Source organism: Rhinopithecus bieti, unplaced genomic scaffold (assembly GCF_001698545.2).
Source record: "Rhinopithecus bieti isolate Rb0 unplaced genomic scaffold, ASM169854v2 scaffold_81659, whole genome shotgun sequence".
In the NCBI taxonomy this organism is placed as follows: Eukaryota; Metazoa; Chordata; class Mammalia; order Primates; family Cercopithecidae; genus Rhinopithecus; species Rhinopithecus bieti.
In genome coordinates this window covers 2,138,607-2,157,775 of record NW_016837762.1, presented here as the reverse complement: position 1 = coordinate 2,157,775, position 19,169 = coordinate 2,138,607, and the positions used below count along the sequence as shown (strand labels likewise).

The window sequence follows — 19,169 nt, the reverse complement described above, 5'->3', positions numbered from 1 at the left end:
CAGGGGCTCTCTAGGTGGTGTTTCTGAGATGTGTGGGTGGGGGGATGTGTTTGTGTTGGGCTCAGGAAGTTGGGACAAAATAGAGGAATGTGTTTGTACTGGGCCCAGGACTAAGATATGTGGCAGACGTCGGTAATTAGAACAGAACAGAGCAGGACAGAGACTTTCACAACGTTTGTCCTTACAATGTCTGGAGTCTATAGATAACCTAATTGGTTAGGTCCGGGGTTGATCTTTAACTAGGCTCAGGGCGCCGCCCGGGCTGTCAGGGCGCCGCCCGGGCTGTTTGCCTGTGGACTTCATTTCTGCCTTTTAGTTTTTTCACTAGCAAATGACAAGAGTGATATTACTTATGCTAATGTAAGGGTCATTATGTATTTAAGTGCAACACTAGTCTCTTACAAACACTAAAGGGGTGGAATTGGTCTTCCCTTTCCACGTACCTGACAGTCGCTTAAGACAGTCTTCCGCCACACTAGATACTTCGTAAATGTCCATTGAGGGGAAAAGTCCAGTGGCCAGTGGAAGTCAGTAGAGTGAGGCTGTCTGAGTCAAGACACTTTCATGTGTCATATCTATAGGTTTCCACTTGGAGGCTGAATGACATTCATGATGCCCTCTGTCCTCTTTCACCCACAGGCTATGGGTGGTTTCTTCACAGGCCTGTTTCCTGATGGACGTTCATAGATGGGGACCAAGTGACAATTTTAAAACATGTTCAACTGGGAATTGGCACATTTTGCTTGTGTCTAGTAACTGTTTAAAAGTTGAATATATTGTCTAAACCTGGCCCTGTAGTCTTGCAGGGCTAAAAGACTCTCAGGGTCCCTGCCTGACAACTAAGAAGGCGTGTAGTGTTAGCATCCTCTGCATTGCATCACTGTAAAGTGGCATGCTGAATAAAGGGACTTAAAGCAGTATTTCACAAGAAAAAACAATTCTATTACATCCTCAATTTAAAAAACTTTTAATTTTGTCTTTCTTTCCCTTTTGTAACTAATAGCTTAGTTTGAGCATGAAAATAAACTGGGGGGTGGGGAAGAATGGCCTCCTTTGTTTGCTAATGTTTTTTCCTTTTACTCACTATTGTGAAATGTGATTCTTTAATAGATGGTGTTGAATGTTCTGTGTTAACTTCCCTTAAGGCTCTGTTGAGCATGACAAATATGTGGATCGTTACTTCTCAGTTCTCCTTGAAAAGATAAAACAATAATACATTGAAGTTTGTATTTTAACCCAGTTTTCTGTGTGAGGCCTTTAATTTTAGTGTTGTTGACAAACATACGTGTCCCATTTTCCAAGTGGATGCTACCTGTCCCTTTAGGACGTCATCGCGGCTGGGCATAGTCTGGCTTCTCAGCGCCTTCTCCACCGGCTCTGCGGAGCGGGGATGTTGGTGTCAGTGCAGCGCCATTGCACGCTCACTTCTGACTCTGAGGACTATGGAGCAGTTGGGTGTCCTTCACAGTTTAGGAAGCAAGGTCACTGCTTTTGAATCAGATACCCTCTCTCTAGAATGAACCTCTCAGAATGCGCTCGGGATTGCAAATTCGCTTCCTGTCTCAGCAACATGTCATGGAAAGTTTTGAGCCGTGAAACAGCCTGTCCTTTTATCTTCAAAGCTTGAAAGCTCTTGGATCTAAGAAGGAAATCATTTATTTGGGTTGAAAAGACAATTTGGTTTTAGGATGATTAAACACAGAGTTAACAAAAAATGAAAACCAAATGACTTTTAGCCTAATAAGAAACTCACATGTTTATAAATCTGCTGTTCTTAACTCATTAATGTCATCCAAAACCAGGCATCCTACTGTTGGAAACTGCAGTATTGAAGTACAGAATGGGTGGGGTGAGAGGAAACGAGAATCTGCCAAGCAGAAGAGTCTGTGCTTCAATCACCTTATTAGGAACTCCAAGAAAGCAGGCAGAAAACAGGGTTTGAAATAGAACTACCGACCATGGGACAGTAACAAGACGGTCCAAAGTTATCCCCCCCCCACACGTGCACACACACCCCATACACTTATAAATGCTTGCAAAGGTTACTTGCTTACTAGGTCAACAGGCATTCTGCTAATCACCATGTCACTGAATTGCAGGTTCTTCCGAATCCAATTAAGAAGAGCACTTTCCTTCTACCAGAAAGAAAGCTTAGGGGAAGAAGTACAGGCTTCCTGTCTTATGGCTACCACTTCACTTTTGGAGCAGAATGTGGTAAATTTTGGCTGGGCACAGTGGCTCACACCTGTAATCCCAGCACTCTGGGAGGCTGAGGTGGTTGGATCACCTGGGTCAGGAGTTCTAGACCAGCCTGGCCAACATGGGGAAACCCCGACCCTTCTAAAACACAAAAAATAGCCAAGCATGGTGGCAGGCACCTGTAATCCCAGTTACTCTGGAGGCTGAGGCATGAGAATCACTTGAACCTGGGAGGCAGAGGTTGCAGTGAGCCGAGATCGTGCCATCGCACTCCACCCTGGACAACAGAGTGGGAAAAAAAAAAGAAAATGGGCAATTTTAAAGCGGGGTACTACACAGTGGTGGAAGTGAGCAGGTGAGTGGGATGTGGGGGGTGTCTGTGTACTCCCTTCAGTGCCTTATCTACTGGCCAGTTGAGCTGGCGTCTTCCTGGGAAAAAATAGGTTGTAAAAGTGGTCAAAACTCTAGTGTGTATACTTTAGGTTGAAAATGGGCTATCATCTCTTCAGGCAACCTCCTGGTGGGTAGAGTTCTGCTCTGGAGCTTCTAAGAACAGTTAGATGAACTTGCCCTGTAGGGAGCGTCTGGTAAAGAGGAGGTAAAAGGCTATGATTACATTTCTAAAGGGCTAAGTAGGAAGTGTGGAAAAGTAGGAAAAGAAAAGAAGAGAGAGGAAAAAATTAAAGTATCTCTTAGAAAATGGGGTACTAGCCGGACGAAGTGGCTCACGCTATAATCCCAGCATTTTGAGAGGCCGAGGCGGGCAGATCACCTGAGGTGGGGAGTTTCAGACCAGCCTGACCAACATGGAGAAACCCCATCTCTACTAAAAAATATAAAATTAGCCGGGCGTGGTGGCACATGTCTCTAATCCCAGCTATTCGGGAGGCTGAGGCAGGAGAATCGCTTGAATTTGGGAGGAGGAGGTTGCGGTCAGCTGAGATCGCGCCATTGCACTCCAGCCTGGGCAACAGAGTGAAACTCTGTCTCAAAAAAAAAAAAAAAAAGAAAAGAAAAGAAAAATGGGGTACTAGGTGGTTACAACCACGGCCTCAAAGGACTCTGATAGATTAGGTCTGATATAGTTATTTAAAACATTATTATTAGGTTTTTGGACTAATTGTGTGAGCTTAGTCACGGTGTCCAGGCTTTGTGAGCCTCAGTTTATTAATCTATGAAATAAGTTAAATAATTCCTTTTACACAACGTTGTGGGTGGGGATTAACAATAACATGGGTGAGCATCAGCACAGCACCTGGAGCAGAGCAGACGCCCACTACACAGTGCTGATTGATGTGAATTTGTTCTTATTTATAATTAAGGTACAAAGATAAGAAACTGAACAATATGAATTTCAATGATCTTTTTAAAAGGAATATCCAAGTGCTAAGGTAGCTTTTCTTTAAAATATTGCTTATAGCATCCTATCTTTGTAGAATTTTTTTTTTTTTTTTTTTTTTTTTTTTTTTTTTTTGAGAACGGAGTCTAGCTCTGTCGCCCCAGGCCTGGAGTGGCAGTGGCCGGATCTCAGCTCACTGCTAAGCTCCACCTCCCGGTTAAGCCATTCTTCCTGCCTCAGCTCCCGAGTAGCTGGGGCTACAGGCGCCCCACACACCTTCGCCCGGCTAGTTTTCTTGTTAATTTTTTAGTAGAGACGAGTTTCACCGTGTTAGCCAGGAGGTCTCGATCTCCTGGACCTCGTGATCCGCCCATCTCGGGCCTCCCAAAGTGCTGGGGATTACAGGCTTGAGCCACCGCGCCCGGCCTCTTTGTAGATTTTTAAGACTGTGGCTACGTATGTGTGTGTGTGTGTGTGTGTAATAAAACCTGCATATAGAGCTATTTTTAAATCTTCTTAAATGTGTGGAAATCTCATGTTTAAAGAAAAGGATACCTTTAGATAAGACAGTTTGTAATAGAAACCACTGTGTGAAATTATTTCTAGAGAACTGTTTAGATGGTATGCCACCTATATCCAAAAAAGGACACAGGCAAAGAAAATGAAAAGTTATAAAAAATTAAAATCGATTTTTAAAGTTTTTTTTAAGACCAACTACAAAGCAATAAAAATTGAGAGAGAGTTGTATCTAAAAACCTAAGCCAATATACCTTTTATGACTGAGCATTAAAAAATCTAACTAAGAGCTAAGGCAAAACAAGAAACACACAAGTTGTACAGCTTTCAATATGTAATAAAAGGAAGTTCATCAATTTTAAGGCCTCCATTTTGAAAGGAACCAGTCATATATAGGTCTTCAAATAACAGTGATTTTATATGATGTTTCTTACATGAATCCTCTTTCAAAGTCAAGGGTGCCATGGATTTATAGGTCTTTAATGGGATTTCCCTGGGGAACCAACACAGTATAGCCTGGGTAGGTAGCTTTCTGGTGATCAAGTTGGCATGATGTTAGATGTCCACACACTACACATAAGGGTGACCCAATGAATGAGGAGAATGTGAGCTGAGCACTAATGCCTTGGTGGTATCTATTGCATGCCAAGGAAAGCCCAGCTGTGCTCACTGGATTTCCAGTCACATCTCCCTCCCTGGTGTCTGGCTTTGGCAATTTCCTTGCTGCACCTCCCTCTGAACTTCTGCTACCATCTTCCTTGATGCTCTCCAATACAGCTTTCTGAATGGTAAGTCACACCAAGCTTTATTCCTTTACTATTTGGTACTAATGCGGCCCAACTAGAAAGACGTTTCCACTGTTATTCGCATGTTGCCTGGTCTCCCCATTCCGGAGTAGAATTTAATTAGGGAGTCTGGAGCCATCTCACATCATCCTTTAAATCTGTGCCCTATTTGTTGATAACCACAAGAAGCTCAGCCCACTCATGGGGGATGCACAAAGGATGAGCTTTGCCATTCCATTACCTCTATCTGCCAGAAGAATCCACAGAGCTTCACATTCTGTGGTTTTTATTTTTTAAAATGATCGGTCATTTTTCACTTTGTGAAAATGAAATTATATAAATTGAAATATTCCTTTTCCAAGCCCACCTCCCCACACTCCAATGTTGGCGAAGGGTATGCCCCTCATCTCCAAGAGCCACTTAGAGGAAAGGAAGGTTAGCAGGCCCTTTGGCTTTTTATTGAAACTCATCTTCCTCATTGCTGTGTTTATTCATGCAACACAGGAGTTAGAAAAAGTATCATAACAACAGGTGACTTGCTTGACAGACAGGTATTCTGGGAAACTGACTGAAAAGAAGGCCCAAAGCTTTGCTGGCAATGATTGTAGGAGGCAAAATTACAAATTTCTTGTGAAATCTGAAGCGTCAATTACGTATTGATATAATTCAATCAATTACTGGATAAAAGATCATCTCATCTCCACCCAGGGTGGATTAGAGGAGAACATGGATGCAGGGCCAAGACTTTTCTCAGGAAATGATTTCCTGAATATGTCCAAGTGCTGAAGCGCACGGCTGAAACCCCAGGGCTTCCCCTGTAGAGACAAGACAAGGCCTAGGAGAGCTTTAACATGGTTTCTAAAATGTGTGGTTTTGAATGGCCACATCATGTGACCTGCTAAAATGGGTTGGTCATCAAATACACCTTCAGAAAAGTTAACCTGCTTACTGGAATTTAAACAGTCCACCTGGATGCTGAAGAGAGTTGCCAAAACCAGTAGCATTTAGCAAAATGTATACTGGGTATGAATATTAAGCAGTACTTTCTGATTATAACTGGACAGCAGGTTTTCTTGCCTCCTGAGAAGGTTACTGGCACATGAGAGGAAGATCATGTCATCACGAGTCACTTGGCACTGTAGAACATATGCTCATCTGAAGAGAACATCCATTTTTCTAATGTTATCAAACCAGAAGTTGAGAAGGATAGGACTATTACATTATCTAGTGTTATGACACTTGGAGTTGAGATTTGCCCTCTCGGGGCAGTTTTTACCTTTCTGTGCCTTGAGGTGGTTCTTTATACACTCTCCAGAGGTGGATGACACACCCTTGCATAGGCCATTCTGGGGGAAGCTTTTATGTAGGGAATCAAAGACCAGTGGCTGATTAATAAGTTTTCAGAGTTTCAATATTGCAAACATTTTCTTAAATAAATGAAGCTGAGCGTGGCAATAGTTCATGGTAAAATAATTCTGCCTTAGAGTACTTGCTTTTCATGTCATATATAATACCAAGAGGCTCAGGCCTGTGGTTTCCAAAGAAGAGAGCTGGTGTCTATTGACAAGAGCCTGAATGTTCCCCACAAAAATCAATGCTGGAGAAACTGCAGATGTACAAGAGAAGCAGGCATGGATCTGAAGACAGACAAGGAGTGGTGAGACAATCCTGGGGAGACTGAAGGTTGTGCTACCTGGCAGGTGAGGGGCAGGTGGGTGGGGCTGTCACCAGCAGAAGGATGGAGTTCAGAATGACACAGGCTCGGTATGTACTGGCCCCAGACGACTCTCCCAACATCATCTCCTGCCATTCTTCTCTAATACCTCCTAATCTAGCAACACAAAAATCTGAATCCCAGGATGGCCAAGAGCACTGATGCTATAGATTTGCTATACCTATCTGGAACCCTTTGCAGAGGAGGAAGAGGAGAGATTGCTGTGGTTGGTCGGCTCATCGGCCATGGGTTTGGGAAGTGGGGAGTGATGTGACATGCTGTGAATTAACAAGCCTCTACTAGATGTTACCCCCACACACTATGGTTTGCATAACTTCATGCCTTTGACAATGCTGTTGTAGCTGACTTGAAGGTTGTTTCACACCCTGTCCACTGATTAAATTCCCACGAATCCTCTGAGACTCAGCTCCATGACACTCTTTCTCAGAAGCATCTCTTATCCCCTTCCCAGCCCCAGCTTCTTGCCAGCAAAGAGAGTGTCAGCCTTTCTCTGTGGCCACAGCTGTGGCTCCAGCACCAATCACATGGCACTGGTAGCACTTGTGTATGGATCCATCTCCCCAGCCTTGAGCTCCTGGGGAACAGGGACCATGTTTTACAACTTCTTTAATCCCCTGTGGGATGTGCAATGCCTGGCATATAGATGCCATTTAATAAATGCTTAATTAATTAATTAAATATCAATGTCTAACTAGCTAATTGATTACAATGGGTAATTAAACACTACAGAGGACCTGTCCAGGATGGTTCTTGGAAATTCCTGCCTTGAGGGAGGGTAAACTTAGCTTCACTTGGCCTGGCTCATCCTAAAGGCCTGACTCAATGGCACACCTCCCCCCAGAAGGCCTGCCTGTTCTCAGCCCGAGGCTTTCCTCTGAGCCTCCTCCAGCTGCCTTCTCTGTGCAGAGCTTGGCTGCCTAGCAATGCTAGCCAATCTCCTCCTGGACCTGAAAGATGGCCTTGTTCCAGCACACCCCTGGGTCTGTCGCAGGACGCTTCTGGTTCTTTTGCAGGCAAAACCTGGCCCGTTGGACCAGCCACAGTGAATGATTTTTAGTGCAGCTCTGCACTTTAGGGTCAGGGTGCCATCCAGAGTCACCCCCAGAGTGGAGGGTACCCCTTGTCTGCTCACCCCTCACTGCACCCTTCCCCCTGTGCATAGCCCTGTGCTGTCGCTTCTTTGTTCTAGGTGCTTCCTCTACCTGCAATTCTCCATGCCCTTCCCCTGCAGTCTGCTGGTAAACGCCCACTCATCTTTCTGGGGAAGCCTTTTCGGATCCTCCCCCACCACTCCTACCCCCTAGCAAGCCCTGACCCCTCCCTCTTCCAAGCCTTTCTGTCCTAGTCACCATCACTCCATAATGACCCTAGCTGTGGGACACAGTCTGCTGAGATTCCTGCTGTGAGGCCGGGACAATTAGAGAAAAAGAGCCAGGTCCTTCCATCATCACAAGAAACAGTCCTGGGCCGAAGCCTGAGCCACTAGCCCCAGATGCAGTAGGCAGCACCTGGCACAGCAGTGTTAGGAAGGTGGGTTGTGTGGTCCTGCCGAGTGTGGATGATCAAAGACCAGTGTATGGGCACGGGTGGGCGCACATGTGGGCTGGCAGTCAGAGAGGCCAGGCTCTCCAGGTGATGAGGCCGCCGGCTGTGACTTTTGGGCCTGTCTCAGGAATTTGTCTGTTCTCAGTGGTGACATGCAGCTTTGAAGCACTTCTTTCTTCCCTCTTCTGCTGGAGAAAGGAAACTAAATGGAAGCATAAAAATACTGCAAAATAAATTAAGGTCTTTCCTGCAAGGAACACAAACATCCTTAGCAGGGTGGAGAGGCCACCTGTGGCTAAGAATGAGCGGCAACAGCTCAACCCTGAGAGACAAGGAGCCCTGTGCTGTGGCAACGAGCCAGCTGCAGAAAGACCCACTCAGAAGAGCTCTGGAGTGAAGATTCCCCAGTTGGTTGACAAAGGAGATTGAGAATTTGAGAAAACGGCACCCAGTTTTTGAAGGCATTTCTTCCATTGGTTGCTCTTCAAGAGCCATCTGCTTCAGGAGCTAATATTAACTTTAACTCTTTCAGGGAAGACATCACTCTTCAAAAATTAGACAGAAAAGCATCCGGAATTCCCTTCACCTCTATTCAACCTGGTTTTGATGTTAGCCTTCATGTTCAGGCTGGGTGGCCAAAGCATGCTAAGCATGGTGCAACAGCGTATTCCTACAGGGGACAGAGGTGAGCTTTTACAAGCTGGCTTACTTCTTAAAGACTAACTTAGCAAAACAGTAAACACCTACCACTTAATGTGTGTGAGGCCCTGTTCTAAATACTTTATATAGATTAATTCATTACTCTTCCCAGTAGCCTTGTAGGGGAGCTACAATTATGATCTAGATTTTATAGATAAGGACCTCAGAGGCAGAGAAAGGCTCACTAACTTGCCCAGGGTCACACAGCTAGGGACGGGTGAAGCCAGGATTTGAAGTGGGCAGCAGCTGGGCTGCAGAGCCCCCCGTTAACCAAAGTGCCATCCTGCCCTTTAGCATGAAGGCCATGCACATAGTGAGGTGTACAGGATGCAAAGGATGGTGGCCTCTGCCAAGGTAGGGTCACGGAAATGCTAAGCGGATTCTTGCAGTGACTATCCATGGGTGAGGATGGATGAGGGGAATCAATGAAGGGAGGAGGTGCTGGAGCATCCAGTCAGGGCTCAGGTCAAAGAGGCTATTGCCAGGATGGGCGATGACCAGGAGCAGCCAGGGGCTGGTACAGATGGGCCCGGGCGAATGTCAAGGCTCAACACTAGAGAGGCCCACTAGATGAATCCCAAAGGTGAGGTGCTGGACAAATGCAGAAGCCAGCGAAATGGATGAGGAAGGAGAGGCAAGCCCCTATGCAGAGAGGTGTGGTGTGGGGTTGATGCTGCTGCCTGAGCCCATGGGTTCAGGCTGGTGTGAGGAGAAGGCCTGGGTTTAGAGGGGTCACGGACAGCAGAAGTTTGAAGTCTGGGTACTACAGTAAAGATGCCACCATAGTGGCCAGGCGCGGTGGCTCACACCTGTAATCCCAGCACTTTGGGAGGCCGAGGCAGGCGGATCACGAGGTCAGGAGATGGAGACCATCCTGGCTAACGTGATGAAAGCCCGTCTCTACTAAAAATACAAAAAATTAGCTAGGCATGGTGGTGTGCGCCTGTAGTCCCAGCTATTTGGCAGGGCGAGTTAGGAGAATCATTTGAACCCAGGAGGCAGAGGTTGCAGTGAGCCGAGATCTCACCACTGCACTATAGCCTGGGCGACAGAGCGAGACTCCATCTCAAAAAAAAAGAAAAAAAGAAAAGGTGCCACCATAGAAACCTGAACAAGGACGGACTTAGTAGGAGGATGTGGTCAGGAATGTTTGGGCTGGATCTCTGAGTTCTCTGGTCCGGAAGGCCAGGATGCAGCCCTTCTCCCTAAAAGGCCTGGGGGCAAACCTCCCCTCTGAGGCCACAGCCCCGCTCGCTCTGGCCTCATCCGCTGGCCCACCTCACTAGGCTCACCAGGCAGACCTGCCACCACATCATGTCCTGTAAATTTTAGGTACAGAGCAAATGCTAAACTAAAAAGCAAGAGCACAGAAACCATTAACAACATACTGGTGATCTCATAATGCCACTGCAGAGATTTCCCAAGTAAATAATTTCCTTTCCGACCACCAAGTATCATCATCATACAAACATGAGACGTTTCCACTTACTCCTGGCCAGTCCCCCTCAGATTTACATTCCTGTGGTGACATGGGACCTCGCTGCATTTCAATGCATTACTTAATCAAATGGTTCGCTGGTTGACCCCGGCGGGTCTTCAAGTTGGGATTGTTTATGGATATGGTTTCTTACGTGGGGTCACTGTGGGGCCTAATCTGCATATGTCTCAAGAGCTGAAAAGTTATTTGCATAAGAACCCCAAGGTTTCCTGGGAGGACCTACAAAAGGGACTGCAGAGTAGCTTATGGGCATTTTCCCTACATTTAGGGCGCAGGTGCCCAAAGAGAGACTAGCAAAATCCCAAAGACAGTATGTTGGGAAAGTAAGCCCCCACCACACCTCAAGAGGGAGCCAGTCCACATTAGCCCTGCTTCCTGGAGCCTGTCCTGAAGAGGAGTGTAGACCTGTGAGTCAGACTGCAAGAGCACTTGACTTCCGCTACAGTTAGTTAACAACATTCCTAAAGCACATCCTGGAGCAGGTGGGGTGAGAAGCAAGACCAGACACTGTGATCTTTACTCTCAAAAGCTCTTCAGTCCCATGAAGAATGAAGAACAGGAACCAGGACAGCGATTGGTCTTTATGTTACTGTTTGGTACCTTCCCGGCAGCTTGAGCCTGCTGGCATTAGCAAATGTCCCTCCTTTGTCTCTAGTAACTTGCTCTGAAGTCTGCTTTATCAGATAAGAATATAGCCACTCTTGCCTTTTTTAAAATTCATGTTTGCATGGTATATCTTTTTCTAGCCCTTTACCTACACTGTTGTATTTGAAGTGAGTTTCTTGTAGACTGCATACGTTGAATCATACTTTCTTAATCCACTCAATTTCTGTCTTTTAGTTGGTATATTTAGACCATTTATATCTAAGGTAATTGTTGATGTGTTAGGGTTTAAATCTGCCATTTTATTATTTGTTTTCTGCTGTTTCTTTTGTTTCTAATTCCTCCATTTCTCTTATCTTACTATAGGTTACTTGAGTATTTTTTAGGATTTCATCTGACATACAATCATGTGTCACTTAACATTGAGAACACATTCTGATACACGTGACATTAGGCAATTTTGTCATTTTGTGAACATCAAAAGTGTCCTTCCATAAACCTAGGGTTTAGTAAGGACCTCAGGTAGTAGGCTGTACTACACACCTACTACACACCTAGGCTGTGTGGTAGAGCCTACTGCTCCTAGACTACAAACCTGTACAGCATGGCGCTGTCCTGAATATCGCAGGCAACCGTAACATGATGATAAGCATTTATGGATTTAAACAGATCAAATATTAAAAAGGTATAGTAAAAATATAGTATATAAGATAAAAAATGGTACACCTGTATCAGGCACTTACCATGAATGCGGTCTGTAGGACTGAAAGTTGCCGTGGGTGTCAGTGAGTGAGTGGTGAGTGAATATGAAGGCCTAGGACATTACTGTACACTATTGTAGTATGGTACAGTTTTTATAAACGCTAGACACAGACTGCACTAAATTTACTTAAAATTTTTTTTCTTCAACAATAAATTAACCTTAGCTTGATGTAACTTTTAAACTTTATCCTTCAATGTTTTTAGCTTTTTGACTTTTATAATCACAGCTTAAAACACACACCCATTGTATAATAGTATAAAATATTTCCTTTCTAGAAGATATATAGAATAAGATGTAAATCTTATTCCATAAGATTTTTCTATTTTTACATTTATATATATATATTCTTTATGCTTTTTAAATGACTGGCAGCGCAATAGGTTTGTTCACAGCAGCATCACCACAAATACATGAGTAATGCACCACACTATGATGTTACAGTGGCTACATCATTACTAGGAAATAGAAGATTTTCAGCTCCATTATAATGTTATGGGCCACGATCGTAGATGTGATCCATCATTGACTGAAACATCATTATGTGGCACATGACTTGTATTTACGGTGTTTTCAGGTATCTTGTTTTGCACAATTTTCTTAGTGGTTGCTATAGATATTACAAGATACATACATAGCTTATCACAGTCTACTGGTATTGAAGTTTGCCACTCGACTGAAGAATAGAAACCTTACTTCCGTTCTTGTCCCTTTAATTTCCCTGCTTTTTAGATATAACTGTCTCAAGTATTTTCTACACCTACACTGAACACCACATTAGATGGTGCTAAAATTTCTGCTTCAACCATCAAATATGATTTAAGGAACTCATGAGAAGTAGGATAGCCTATTTTCTCCTATTTTTACCCACTCTGATACCCTTTTTTCCTTTTTGAAGTTCCAGGCCTTCGTCTGTTATTTCCTTTATGTATAAAACTTCCTTTAGTCATTCTTAAAAGATAGGTCTGCTAACAACAAATTCTCTTAGTTTTTGTCTGATAATGTCTTTATTTCCCCTTCATTCTTGAAAGATGTTTTCCCTTGATAGAGAATTTGCAGTTGGCAGCTCTTTTAATACTTAAAAAATGTTGGCCAGTTCCTTGTGGCCAGATGAGAAATCCACTGTCATTTGAACTGGTGTTCCACTACGAGCAGTGACTGTTTCTTTCTGAGCACCTTCAAGAATTTAAACCTTCAAGAGTTTAATTATGATGTATCTTAGTATGAGTTTCACACCATTTTGGTTTATCCCTTTTGGGTTTGACTCAGTCTCTCAAATCTGTAAATTTATGGCTCAACCCCACAGATACCTTCCCAACCAAAATAGGGCAGGACATAAACTCACCTTGCCCCCTTACCTCCAAGGGTGTGGGCTCAATTTCCCCCCTGGGCCCCACTGACACCAAGGAAGGGGAAAAGAAATCAGAATCAGCTAGTCCCGCCTCCTACTTCATTCTGCCTCTTTAATACCAGGTGTGAGGCTCTGCTGGCCACTGGACTTCATTCACATGATCCTAATGGGGAAATAAGCACACCATCTGCTTCCACAGAGCAGAGGATGGAAATCTAACTATCCACTCAGCCCACAGACAGCACCCAGTAGGTGCTCCCAGCACCATGTCAGAGATGAGAGATCTGCTTAGCCCTGTTGAGTAGGTTAATTCGAGTGCTATTACCCACTCTGGCAGGGCAGGAAGGCTGCAGTACATCAGCTCCCAGTTCAGCCCTGATGAAATTCCAGGTGAAGGGGTGTATTAGTCCATTTTTCATGCTGCTGATAAAGACATACCTGAGACTGGGCAATTTACAAAAGTAAAAGGTTTAATGGACTTAAGGTTCCACGTGGCTGGGGAGGCCTCACAATCATGGTGGAAGTCAAGGAGGAACAAATCACATCTTACATGGATGGCAGCAGGCAAAGAGAGAGAGCTTGTGCAGGGAAACTCCCATTTTTTAAACCATCGGATCTCATGAGACTTATTCACTATCATGAGAACAATATGGGAGAGACTGCCCCCTTGATTCAATTATCTCCCACCGGGTCTTGTCCCACACTCACGGGAATTATGGGAGTACAATTCAAGATGAGATTTGGGTGCGGACACAGAGCCAAACCATATTGGGGGGATGTAGTTTTTCCATCGGTATTTAGCTTAAGGGAGACAGATATTGCCGGAAAGGTTTTCTGCTGTTAGATCACCCATTTCTCAGTGTTTGGGGTATGGGGCACAGGCTTTTCTTGGGGATTTTTGTTGGCAGCTCTGGGTTGAAGCCTTATGTTGGATCCCTGTCTGGAATACATAGGAGGCGATAAGAAAACCTGGGGGACCCGCCACTGTGTTTCTCCTCCAGTTCTGAGGGCCCTGAGAAGTCGGCCATGTTTTTTCCGCCCTGTAGGGGTCTTTTTATGCTTCCTTGTTGTGTCATGTCCAGGGTCTTGAGTTGCAAGAGAAAGGAGCTGGGAGGAATAAGGCTACTTCACCTTGGATGGAACCAAAAGTCTGATTATACTTGGCATGTTTAGGAGAGGTCAGATATGTCCCATGAGACCTGCAGTTCCCTTTGGGGTTACAAGGCAATCACAATGCTTCCTCATAACCAAATGGGGTAGAAAAGTAGCTGAGAGAAAGAGCCAGTGAGTTTGCCAAAGGTTGGTGTGACATGGAAGAAAAAGTTTTTACTGCTTTAAACATAATGCCTTTTCCACAAATTAAAATTAAGTAATGATCCAGGAAACTTGTACATTGAGCCAGTTTCAAAACATAAACTACAAACTTTATAGAGCACAGCTCACTTTCCCATGTTGGGTGAATACACTTGGTTATTATTATTTTTTACTCACTAGACTTTCCAAGGTGCTTACAAGAAAAACATCATGAGGACCATAAGTAAGCCAACATTTCTAGATCCTAAGTTCTAACATTTCTCAACGGTGGGTTTTTGAGACACTATCTTTGAAGGCCCTTATGAAGTGTAACATACATAAGGCGCTATGGTTGCAGCCAAGCATGCTGGAGCAGCATGCATGGTTAATTTAAATGGGATTTTTGGGAAATATAGTGTGAAGGAACCAAATCAGTAAGATGACCATTGAAAGAGAGAATGTGATATGTTTCAAGGAACGGTGACTTTTGTCCCCAATTTCTGACATTTTTTTAACAAGAAGTTTTTAAACATCTGTTTCTGAAGCAGAGCTGGAAATCTCTAAGCAGCCACACAGTTCTTTGGTTGTGTAACATGGTAACTACAGGCTGTCTGCACTTTTTTGTTTAATCCTACCAGGAAATGTTTTTCCTTTTAAACTAGTTCAAAGCACAGGATTTAATGGCCGTTTATATGTAGGGAGAATTTGAGAGGCCACTTTTTCAAACGGTGTCATGAGTCATGGTCAAGGATGTGATTCTGCTTCAGTAGGTTATCAATGGGGCTGCTTTATCAGCAAGCCGGGGGTGCGGGCACCAGAGTCTACGTCAGTCCCATAGAAATGGCCTCTTTCAGGTACTTCTCTTCTGGGCACGACTTTGAAGCAAGAATAACTGTTCTGGCCCTTTGTTTGATTAAATGGCTTTGGGAACTGTGTTTCCGATCTCTGTGACAGGCTTATATCGCTTCAGTGGCCGTGGATTAGACAAAGGGTGTTGTGTGTGTGTGTGTGTGTGTGTGTGTGTGTGTGTGAGAAGGAGTTTGTATGCGGTAGCAGGGAGGTCAAGGCAAGTTTTTTAAGAAATGAAATATATGAGGTACCATATGCGGGAGCAACCTCAGAATGCCAGGTGTGCCTGCATCAGGATCTAATGTGCAGTTACCATGGAGACCAGAGCTCCCTCAGCACTGCAGTGCCTCTGTTTCCCGCCTCTGAGGAGCCTGCTTGTCTAATAGGAACAGGTGCTTTAACATACAAAAGAATTAAGCCTTGAAGGCAAGCCTTCAGCAATTTTCAATTTGTTTTTCCCTGATCCTTCCTAGAGTTCTTTCCTCTGTACTCACAACTCTTATGTGAGCCAATGCCTTGTTGAAATAATAATAGTGACATTTATTAAGGGGATACTTTGTGTTATACATACCACATCTACCCTCTGGAGTCAGTGTTTTATCCACATTTATGAGAAAATCAGCACTTCAGGAAAACGAGATTTCTCTAAGGTCATAAATCTCTGTCCTAGTCAAAACCTGAACCCAGACCTGTCCGGCTTCAGCCTGTGCACTAACTTCCTGCTAATGGTGATGATGGTCATTACATCAGGAGTATGTCTTTACAAAGGATCACCCAGCTTTCTTTATCCTATTTCGGCTTTTATAACTAAATTCACACTAAAATCAGAGATGGGAACAGACTAAGAACTGAGAAGCATAAGAAAAAAACAGGGTATGAAGTTCCTGAAGCCTTTAGAATAGTCAGGTAGTGATTTATTCACCAACACGCCACACCACGCTGAGGATGAATGGCTAAGATTTACTAGGCACATCTGTATGTGTCACTCATTCTTTCAACAAATATGTATTGAGGTCTACTTATGCCAAACGTTGTTCTAAGTCCCGTGGGTACAGCAGTGAAGAAAACGAAGTAGACAGAAATCTGCGCCCATGAGGACTCCCTGCTCCGAGCCTGTGCATGCACCATGGCCCCAGGAACTTGGAAAGGGGTAAAATGTGGTCCTTATGCTAGAGAAGGTTTCCATTTAGGGGCCAAGACAGGCACACAAGTAACCTAACTGTACTGCCCTGTGGCAAGGGCTGGACTCAGGGAAAGTATATAGTGCTGTGAGTGTGGGTTACTGGGTGAGCCTGGGTGTTCCAGGGTTCTTCTTGTTCGCCTTTTAGATGATTAGAGCCTACAAGAGATCTCGAAAGGTCCTACAAGTCCTCTGGGATCCTCCTGACCAACTTCTGAGAAGCTGGAATCCTCCCAGTGACGCATTTAGGAGCCGGCCTTTAGCACGTAGTGGCTAGTGCACTGGGTCTCCCTATCTTATGCATCAAGCAAGCGTAGGATTTTACATTTGTTCCTAACTCATTTCATTTTGCTCATTTCGGCTCTCTCTTCCATCCTACTGAGTTCTTATCCTAAATGTAAATCTATACTTTCCAACTTTGGGTCATCTGGAAGTTTGACATCTTCATCTTCACTTTCAATTAAAACACTTGGAGAACAGGGTCAAATACAACGCTCCATAACATGGAATTAAAGCCTTTTTTTCTAGTCCAGAATAGGTCCATTAACTAACACCCCTTGATGCCGTCATTCAACCAGTCAAGAACCCGCCTATCTTCTAGGTTGCATTTCTCTACCTGTCCACAAAGACATCACTGAAGGTGTTACCAAGTGCCTTGGCAAAGAGCTTTCTTCTGTCCCCAAAGACACACATACTTCTATTTCGGTAGAAGGCTGGGAAGATGGAAATTGATTTGAAATCAAAATGTGAAGTGAGACTACCCAACTACCTGGCTCTGGCCATGCCAACAAACTCAGAGCTCTTGTTTATGCTTGGGCTTTATTGCATGGTGCCAAACTGTCAAACACAAATAAAATGCTAGCAGACAACTGTCCCCTTTTGTTTTCTTAATTTGTGGGCAGACAGACATAGTATCAGGGCAACACACAGAGTTCAGCATTAGAATTAAATAAAATGTACAGCAGAGTGAATCTAATACATTTTAATGATATGCACTGTCATGGTAGTGCTACATGGAAGTTAAATAGGAATGATGAGACATTCACAAAAATTGAAATAATTTCCCTACACAGACAAAAAATCTCTGGAGTAGATTTGAGTAAAGAGAGGTCTGAAAAGAAGGAAGATGGGACACAGGGGAGGGAATTAGGGCCATGTATAAGGTCAGGTTTAGGGGTAACTTCTTCCCTGTTTTAAACCAAGAAATTCCAAGGATTATAGTGTATCTTTGTCCAAGTGTTTCCAATCCCTGGAAGTGGCTGAATTTACAAGCTAGAAATTTGGGCAGGGAGAATAGAATATTAAGAATACTTGTTCAATCTAAGAGAAAATAAACTAAAGAATTAGCTCCTGGGAAGCCAATTCTAGTATTATGAAGAAACTAACATGAAAAGTAAGTACCTCCATCTATTAAGGCAAGCAACAAAAGCAGGCTTTCCTATGCAAGAGTTCTTTGCCAGGTATGTCCATTCAAATCACCCAGGAAGATCTTCAAAACTTCAGACGCCCCCAAACCTACCAAATCAATCTCAAGGAAAGGGGTTTAAGCGTGTGTGTATATATATATTTTTTGAGACGGAGTCTCGCTCTGTCACCCGGGCTGGAGTGCAATGGCGCGATCTCGGCTCACTGCAAGCTCCGCCTCCCGGGTTCCCGCCATTCTCCTGCCGCAGCCTCCCGAGTAGCTGGGACTACAGGCGCCCGCCACCTCGCCCGGCTAATTTTTTTGTATTTTTAGTAGAGACGGGGTTTCACCGTGGTAGCCAGGATGGTCTCAATCTCCTGATCTCGTGATCCACCCACCTCAGCCTCCCAAGTGCTGGGATTACAGGCATGAGCCACCGCGCCCGGCCATTTTTCTGAGACGCAGTTTCACTCTGTGGCCCTGGCTGGAATGCAGTGGTGTGATCTTGGCTCACTGCAACCTCTGCCTCCCAGGTTCAAGTGATTCTCTTGCCTCAGCCTCCCGAGTAGCTGGGACTACGGGTGCATGCCACCATACCCAGCTAATTTTTTTTTTTTTTTTTTTTTTTTTTTTTTAGTAGAGACACGGTTTCACCCTGTTAGCCAGGATGGTACCCTGTTAGCCAGGATGGTCTCCATCTCCTGACCTTGCAATCTGCCCACCTCGGCCTCCCAAAGTGCTGGGATTACAGGCGTGAGCCACCGCGCCCGGCCAAGTACGTATATTTTTTAAAGCTCCCTAAGTTGTTCTAATAATCCCCCTGGTTGAAAACCATTATGTGTACAGATTTTGTACACAGAGATAGTTAGAAATTGCAACCAGAGAGAGAAAAGATTGGGGAAGTCAAAATGAAAAAGTAGGATCCATAAAATGCTAGAATCTCAAAATGCATAATAAAGTTTAATCAGATTGCTTTCCTAACACCCATCACTTAGGGAAAAGGTGAGCAAGTTTTCCTTCCAAAACTGACCACTCAGGTTGTGTTTTATTTCTCTCCCAGAAGGGGTACGATTTCAGGAACAACTGAGCATTTTATTTTCCAATTAGGAAAGTAGCAACTCTTCTCTAACATTTCCCGAGCTGATGTTATGAAGAAAGTACTGCAGTGAAGTCCTGTTGTGTGATCTTGGGCCAATCACCTCACTAGGCCTCAGTTCCCCTACTAGAAAAGCCAGAGCAGGCCAGGTGCAGTGGCTCACGCCTGTAATCCCAGCACTCTGGGAGGCTGAGGCCAGTGGATCACATGAGGTCAGGAGTTTGAGACCAGCCTCACCAACATGGTGAAGCCCCGCCTCTACTAAAAATACAAAAAGGAGCCAGGTGTGGTGGTGGGTGCCTGTAATCCCAGCTAC

General features: G+C 44.3%; 1 protein-coding gene across 3 annotated transcripts in view; it reads right to left on the bottom strand.

Annotated features, from left to right (window-relative positions):
• Positions 1 to 378: 378 nt before the first annotated feature.
• Positions 379 to 19,169, bottom strand: part of KATNAL1 (katanin catalytic subunit A1 like 1) — a 130,035-nt gene continuing 111,244 nt past the window's right edge. Inside the window, exons 11-12 of one of the 3 annotated variants that reach the window (XR_001884144.1) lie at positions 1,313 to 1,639; positions 379 to 670 (exon numbers count right to left, since the gene is read on the bottom strand). Coding sequence is in view for 2 of the 3 variants with exons in the window: in XM_017865940.1 (XP_017721429.1) it covers positions 1,483 to 1,639 (157 nt within the window). In the remaining variant the exon portion in view is untranslated. Of the gene's footprint in view, positions 671 to 1,281; positions 1,640 to 19,169 lie in introns of those variants that run through there. The other 2 variants (XM_017865940.1, XM_017865941.1) reach the window with 2 other exon arrangements.